This window comes from Centruroides sculpturatus, unplaced genomic scaffold (assembly GCF_000671375.1).
Source record: "Centruroides sculpturatus isolate CEXI.00-Female unplaced genomic scaffold, Cexi_2.0 scaffold101, whole genome shotgun sequence".
Lineage (NCBI taxonomy): Eukaryota > Metazoa > Arthropoda > Arachnida > Scorpiones > Buthidae > Centruroides > Centruroides sculpturatus.
In genome coordinates, this window is record NW_019384361.1 from 407,125 (window position 1) to 415,639 (window position 8,515).

Here is an 8,515-nt window from a genome sequence, read left to right on the forward strand (position 1 = left end):
TTTTTTTCACGTGTAGTATAGAAATTTGTAATAAGATACATAATGCGGTTATAATAAAATATTGTGCGATTATTTTCATATAATTAAAATTAATATATATTTATATTTTATAAAATACAAGGGAAGCGGTGCTTCCACCGCTTCCAATGACGGCATGCCACTGGTGTTATATGAATTCCATGTTGTATGAGTCATTTAGATTTTACAAATACATGTGCCGGGCTGTGAACAGCTCACATATTTGTAAAATCTAAGTGACTCGTACAACATGGAATTCATATAATACGGAATTATCAACAATGTTATAGGGGAGGGTCTACTGTATATAGGTATCAAAATAATGGATAGGTAAACAGAGCATTCCTGTATATATATATATATATCTTTTTGGGGTGATCTGTTTGGATGGTGATAATTTGAAAGCTGGTTTATAAAAAATAAATAAGTTGTATAAAGTTCAAATTCTGCCACAATGGTGAAATAAGGAAAAAGTTTCATTGGATAGTTTTGTCATGAGACAGAAGTAAAAAATGGCACTGACCATGGACTTTGATATAGAGAATTTGAGTGTGATGGCTGTTAAACACAAGTTTTCTCATGTTTATGGATTCAGGAAGGTGCCTAAGCAGGGTGTGAAGGGAAGCTGGTGATTTCCGCCATGCCCAGAGAAAACTTAGGGGCATGTAGAGGTCCTAATCTTATAAAATTAATGTTATTTTTACTAACAGAAAATAAAATCTTTAAGGATGTTTTTTTATTAAAGAAACATTTTACATATTTCATTTCATCAAAAAAAAAGAAGGCTAAAGAAGCCTGCTTTATTTCCATTCTCCATACAGATCTTAATGGTCTTGTGCCTAAGTACAATGCATAATGTGTAAGCCTTTGAAGAAACAGATTAATCATGTAGTCACACTTCAGTAGTCATAAGCATGATTCTGAGAGCTAAGCCCATGTTTCTGCTGCATTTTTGTGTAGTCCATTGTCCTTAAGAGGTGACTCTGCTATACAAAACATGTCAATGCATTGTTTGATGTTACCTGCAAATGTACCCATAGTGCTTGTAGGCCTACATGCTGTAAGCAATATGAGTACATTTTCAGGTAATGGTGAACAATGCATTGACATGTGTGCACCAGAATCAACTCCAAGGACAGTGCCATTTCACTTTTGTCAAATGATAAAACTATTCAATTAAACTCCCATCTTACTTTCTTTTTGTGGCAGAATTTAAACTTCATACAACTAATGTGTTTATTATGACAGCTTTCACATTATCCAACTCAACTCTGTATATCCAAGATAATTAATAAATGAATTATTTTTTAAAATATGACAGAAATTAAAATTAATATTTTTTTATTTTGTAAAAAAAATATTTTATTGGATTCAGTAATCTTGCAATTATATTTAAAATTATTTTGGAAATAACAACTTGATAAATCTTCTGTTCAGTTCTGAACAATTCCTCTTTAAAAATTTTAAAGTTATAAATAACTGATTTAATTAAGTTGTAGCATTATTTTCATACAAAAACCAACCTTTTGAATCATTAAGAGTAGAACCAAATGCTGAGATGATGTAGTTGGTTTTCAATTTTACAACTTGTTCTTCATCATCTACCCAATTTCCTTCTTCATCTTGTTCTGTTCTGTGAAATTCAATTGCCACAATATGGCCATCTTTTTTCAAAACTTGAAAAGGATTAAGAAATGGCATAAATTCACATTTTTCTTCTCGTGCAAGGTCCATCTAATTCAATATTCATAGTCAACATTGTTATTCAATAAGAAAGTTAAGAAGTAATTTAAATTTACCTCTTCAGGTACAGCTCTTATATTAGTAAAACCTTTTCTGAAGACAATGTAGACTTTTTTAGCTCCACATCTTAATGCAGATGTAGCACAATCAAATGCAGTATCACCAGCACCCAGCACAACAACATTCCCAGAAAGTTTTGGCAAGGCATTTCCACAGTTACACATACCTATTAAAATTAAATAATTTCATTACCAAATAAAAATAAATTAGTTTCAAAAAATGCTTTAAGAAAAGTCTTCTTTTTTTATTACCTTTCATTCACACTGTCTGGCAGATCAGAAACAGGATAAAAATATATGACATTTGGTTTTGATGTATAATCTGCCAGTGCAAGACCCTACTCAAATATGTAAGGTTGAATTAACATTTATCATATGAAAAACATAATAGTTAACAAAATAGATTATAAATTTATTCTATTTTTATTATTATATCATACATTAAATCTATCATAAGTGCAGTAACACATAAGACATAGTAAAAATTTAAAAACTAAACTAAATATTTATTGTTTAATAATTATATTGATTAAAATATTTTATATAAATTACATTTATAATAATAATTATATTTGATTTTACTTTTCCTATTATCTTTTTTAACTATGTATCTAGTCTAACAAAATTGTACATAAACATTGTACAAGTAATTTNAAAAGTTTTTTAATAAGATATAATAGATAGTGCCATCAAATGTTGCTGGGAAAGTTAAGCAACTCATTGCTGGATTTTTAATCTATAATCTACAGAATTGCAATTGTATCTATTAAATAGTAACAATTCATTGTTAAATTTAAGGATTTAAAATTCACAATTTTAAAGAATGTTATAATTTAATTTCTTTTCTGATGAAAGACATCTAATAAAAATTTGTTTTGACATCCTTATTTGATAAGAAAATAACTTAACTAAATAGAAAAAACTATACTTCCTGTGTTATATTTGTAAATATATCCATATTTTCTATATCTAATATAAATAAATAAATCAAAAAATAAAATAAACAGACAAAAGTTAAGTTGGACTAAATAAAATGAGATAAGATAAAGTAATTACAAAATATGAAAAAAAGTAGAATAAAGAGTTGAAAAAGTTCTTAGTTCATTTTATTCTATCTAATTTAAAAGTAAGAAATATTAAATTGAATTTTAAAACAATAACTGTAAATAATAAACATAACAAAAATAAATTTATAGTTTTTATTTTTATTAATTTATAAATGGTCTACCTGGTTTACTTGCTCTTGCAACCATAGGAAGAAAATCCTTTGATGTATAAAATCCTTCTTTTATTGAGAGTTCTTCAAATATTGGTATCTTCTTTGGTTCTGGTAAACCTAAATTTAAAGCAAATAAATTTATATGATTTTAGTTGTAGTTAATTCAAAATCATTCATTAATAATGAAATAAATTAATCAAAATGAAATCTAATTTATCAATGATTATATATGAAATTTCAACATAACTTTACATAAATATAAATAATTTATTACATATTCCTTTAACACTGTAAAGAGTTTGAATTAAAAAAAATTTCTTAGTACAAAACAGCATTATATTCATACCTGTATTAATAGAAAGGAAACAATTACAATCATCTATTTCTGCAGCATTGAAATTAACATTTGAAAAAATTTACACTTTTCTAATGATTTTACAAGAACAGTTGTCAAATTTTATCTTCTGCAAATCAATTTTAATTGATATTATTAAAAGTTATACACATTTTAATTCTTTTACTAAACTGTTCAATACTCTGGATATGATATAATGGATGAAGAGAGAATGGGTGTTTGTTTGATTAAAAATAATAATAAATATTCATCCTCTTATCATTCATTATATAATGTCCAAATTACTAAAATTCCAAATGTTACAATATTTTCATATGATAAAANACCCACGACTATCATTGTTCAGTAGTTTTATCCACTCGGCCACTGGTGGGCCATTTTGGAATTAGTAGGAACTAATAGTTTTAAGATTTACTGACAATGATTAAATTAATGAAAAATTTAGCGACTAGTTAGTGTTTCTAATGTATAAAAAATTCGTCCGTGGAAGGAAGAACTGTAAAAATGATTTCGTATAAGAATCCGAACCCGTTTTATCAGGATTTATACTAACTGCAAGAACTAATTATATTACTTGCAAATATTTCAATAACAGGTAATTTATTTAATGAATTAATTAATGTTAATTATGCTTATATCGAATAACAATTGTATTTATAATTCATCTTAATTGTTCCCAAGATAGAATTAAATGGTTTTCCTCTATTCTATCAATATAATATAGTTTATACAGCAAATCCTCACTTAAAATCGTTTCGTTATAACGTCGTACAGTGGGACAAGAACCACACAAAGTTGGAAAAAATTCGGTTGTCTTCTATGCTGAAAAGATATGACACGGTGATATTTTGATAAAAAATACAAAATACCGCAAATTTGAAGCAAATTAAAATATATTTTTGTCCCGTTGATCACAGATTCATTTGAGCAACATACGACAATACGTCAGAAGAATGAGAAAGCCTTAAATTTTCAGTTTTTATTCTTTTAGTTGGCTCTGAAGACTCTTGATGAAGCTATCAAGGTCTTCCTACACTTTTCTCATGTATCGTACGACATTCTACTGTACAAGTGTAATCAGTAGAAGATAGTGGTGTCTCTACCAACTTTTACTACATCCTGTTCCCTTTACAGTCTGCTCACTTTTTAAATTTCAAAATATTCAAAAACATTTTCAAATAAATATTATTCATAAAAAATATGAAAGCTCACATAATTTTGCTGCCACATAATAAGAATGCCATCAATATAACATGCCTACAGGTGACGCATTGGCTACCTTTGCCTTCAACTTAAAATCGACATGCACTTTGACTGTGCATGCCTCATACATAGCATAGCACATGGAACAGCTCAGGTATTTGGAGCAGTTGGAGATATAAAAGGCTGCCAGAAAAATGCCACTATAAACTTTTGTGACATACATTCCTTCCACCCTGCATGGAAGTCGATCTACAAGTTGTAATCTTACAACTCTCTTTCTTATGTCACCCCTTTCAACATGTGCACGGCAATTCCCTTTGTTTTAACAGCTGTGGTGGTCAGTTAAGCCTGAAGACGGTCCATTTAACATGAACAAAAACATTAGCTGTCTTACATTTTTGTGCTGGATATTAGTTTATTTCATCTTGTTTAGTAAGTTATGATGTTACCACTTGGCTAAGCCATACTATTCAATGTTGGATCAGTGTTCCCACACTGTGGTGCTGGTTGCACTAAGGACTAATTTGGCCTTGAAAACAAGGACAAACAATGAACAAACACATAACTACATAAAAATAGATACCTAGAAAAATAAACAAATATCACTCATTAGTTTTTTTTATATTTCCAGAATAGGATAGAAGTCATGAATTTTCTGTTGTTTGTTGATAATGAAATTGGAGCCCCTTGGGATTAGGAAAAGGACAACACAGATAAAAAGGAGGAACATGCCCCAATGTACAGTACATGCAGCCATGGATCAATGATTCTTAATCTTTTTCTCATCACAGACCAGTAAAATTATGGATAATTTTGCATGGATTAGTAATTATGTGTAACTATGAATTATGTTTATATGCATATCTTACAATTACTGTATGTAACAAAGTATATACAATAATTCTGGATTACTATTTAAATGTCACCTGTAATCAACTGCATCAGCATCAGTATGATCAAATATTTTCCTGCAGACCAATGAAATTTTTTTGTGGTGTGGCAATTGAGAAACACTGTTGTAGAAGATTTGCTAGACTAGTTAGTCATTCCTGAGCCATCACAGGACATGCATACATTTTTATACATTTTAATTTTGAAAAACTCCTTTCTGAACTTGCTATTGATACTTGTAATGTTACAAAAATTCTCAGAGCAATAAAAACATTTGGAACACTATTTTCTAAATTATTTTTCATATGTATGACAGGATAGGACAAGTAATGAAGTATTTTCTGGAATTTGTCTTGCTATTATTTTTGAGAATATATAAATTAAATTAAAATACTAAATATATTTATTTACAGTTTGATATATATTATTTATATATATCAAATAAAATTTATTTAATATTAAATTAAACCATTTTTCTAGAATTAAAAAAATCAAAAAGATTTAATAATCTTTCTTTTCTTTGTTTATGAATAAAGCTGATATTCCATATCTTGGCACCCGTAGGCTTCTAATGGTAAAACCAGCCTTGCTGTATCAAAGCACAAAAATACAAACCCTTCATAAAATAAAACTATTTTTATTAAATTCAACTACGAAATAGTATAATATGATTTGTTAATAAATGAATAAATTTATATTTGCATAAAAAATTTTTTTTAATAGTATCTGATAAGTAATCTGTGGACACTTACCATCAAGTTGTATCATATTTATTTATTCAAGTAATGAAATATTAGTTTTGCTAGTTAATGAAACATTTTAAGCAAGGATTTTAATTTAAAAGTATTGTTTATATTAAATATTGTTTCTACTTCAAAGACTTTAATATTTTAGTTCTATGTATATTATACCAAAGTATTGTATTGGATTGGCCCATAAGTACTGACATTTTTTTTAAGTGAAAATTTTGCATGAAAAATAAAATATTTTGGCAATGCGTTTTATGTTATTTGATAAAGAATTATGTGCTTTATAAAATAGTGTGTTTAGTTTTTTTATGTTGATATACTTTTTGTTCTTTTCAGGTCAATAAAATGGAGTGTCAAGTCGACAAAAATGAGCATTTTCAACTCCTTCTGCTTTTTGCGTTTAATCGAGGTGTTAAACCAACAGTAGCTACTCAAGAGATTTATGAAATGTATGGCAAAGAAGCGATGCCTCTTAGAATGGCTCAAGATTGGTTTAAGCGATTCAAAGATGGTAATTTCAACCTCAAAGACATGCATTGCTCTTGATGCTCCATTCAGTTCCATGAGGAACAACTAAATCAGCTTATTCACAAAGATCCATACCAAACAATGAAGGAATTGGCAGAGTTAATGGAATGGTCCCACAGTATCATAGAGCATCACCTTCATTCAGTGGAAAAGATTCAAAAGTTGGACACATGGGTTCTGCATGCTTTGAACGACAACATCAAAAAATCAACATGTCGCCTGTTTGTTGGGGCTAAGCCATTCTTTGTGCTGCTTCATATTGACACACAGGCACCATTTTCGTCACCAGTAACAACTCAGTAGAGGAATTGTTGCTTGTGTCCATGAGTTGACCGATGACAGGTAAGCAAACTGGCAGAGATTGTGACTTGTTGATTTTTGATGTTGTCGTTCAAAGCTTGCGGAACCCATGCATCCAACTTTTGAATCTTTCCCACCGAGTGAAGATGATACTCTATGGTATTGTGGGAGCATTCCATTATCTCAGCCAATTCCCTCATCGATCAATGTGGATCTTTGTGAATAAGCTGATTCAGTCACTCCTCATGGAACTGAATGGAGTGTCTGAAGCGATGAATGTCTTTGAGGTCAAAATTGCCATCTTTGAATCTTTAAACCAATTTTGAGCCATCCTAAGCGGCATCGCTTCTTTGCCATACACTTCACAAATCTCTCAAGCAGCTACTGTGGCTTTGGCACCTTGATTAAACGCAAAAGCAGAAGGTGTCGAAAATGCCCTTTTTTGTCAACTTGACACTCCATTTTATTGACCTGAAAAGAACAAAAAGTATATCAGCATAAAAAAACTAAACACACTATTTTGTAGAGCAGATAATTCTCTATCAAATAACATAAAATGCATTGCCAAAACATTTATCTTTCATGCAAAATTTTCACTTAAAAAAAATGTCAGTACATATGGGCCAACCCAATACTAATATTGATGTATAAATTCATGAACATTCTCATATATATTTCTTGTAAAATTGTAATATAAGAAGGCTTACCAATTCCAACAAAAACCACTTTAAAGCCATCATTCTTTAATGAAATTAAAGAAAAGTCTCTGCCTAATGTTTTATTAGTAATAATCTAAAACAATAAAAGTAGATTAGTTGATTGATATATTTAGTAAATACTGTAGTTCCTCAATTCCAAGGCATACTATTTTACCCAATTTACTTGAATTAGAATTAGTCTTATATTTGTAGACCAAAACAACAATTGGTAATCATTATGAGTAGTGGTGCTCCAATTTGATTTTTGGGTATACTGCTTAATGTTCACATCTATTTAAATGAACTTTACTAGTAACAAATGTTTAATTTAAACTCTTTTTGTTATATAATTTGTCTTAAAGATGACATTATAATACAGTATTAAATTAAAAGTTATTGTACATACAGGTAACCCCCGTATAACACGGCACTTCTATAGCACGGATTCACTCTAACACGGTTCGAGAATTGGTACCATCCCCCGTATAACATGGTACTTTTATAGCACGGATTTACTCTGACACGGTTCGAGAATTGGGAAAACCCCCGTACAACAGGAAATGTAATAAATTTTTACATACTTAAGTAATAATAGTTCACAAAAATTATTATTTTCGTGAACTATTAGTACTTAAGTATGTAAATTTTCTCTTCTCGCCTTCTGTCGATGCACGTGGTCCTTCTCGAAACTTGTTTCAATGTTGCCAGATCGCGACGCTTCTGCTTCTGATGTTGCCGAATGTTTTTCCCTT

The 8,515-nt window shown here is 29.5% G+C and overlaps 1 protein-coding gene across 1 annotated transcript in view; it reads right to left on the reverse strand.

Annotated features, from left to right (window-relative positions):
* Nucleotides 1–8,515, reverse strand: part of LOC111641327 (dihydropyrimidine dehydrogenase [NADP(+)]-like) — a 70,331-nt gene that overhangs the window by 41,230 nt on the left and 20,586 nt on the right. The window contains exons 8-11 of the mRNA XM_023387468.1: nt 7,773–7,857; nt 3,049–3,156; nt 1,818–1,987; nt 1,542–1,752 (exon numbers count right to left, since the gene is read on the reverse strand). Of these exons, the coding sequence (XP_023243236.1) occupies nt 1,542–1,752; nt 1,818–1,987; nt 3,049–3,156; nt 7,773–7,857 (574 nt within the window). The remainder of the gene's footprint in view (nt 1–1,541; nt 1,753–1,817; nt 1,988–3,048; nt 3,157–7,772; nt 7,858–8,515) is intronic.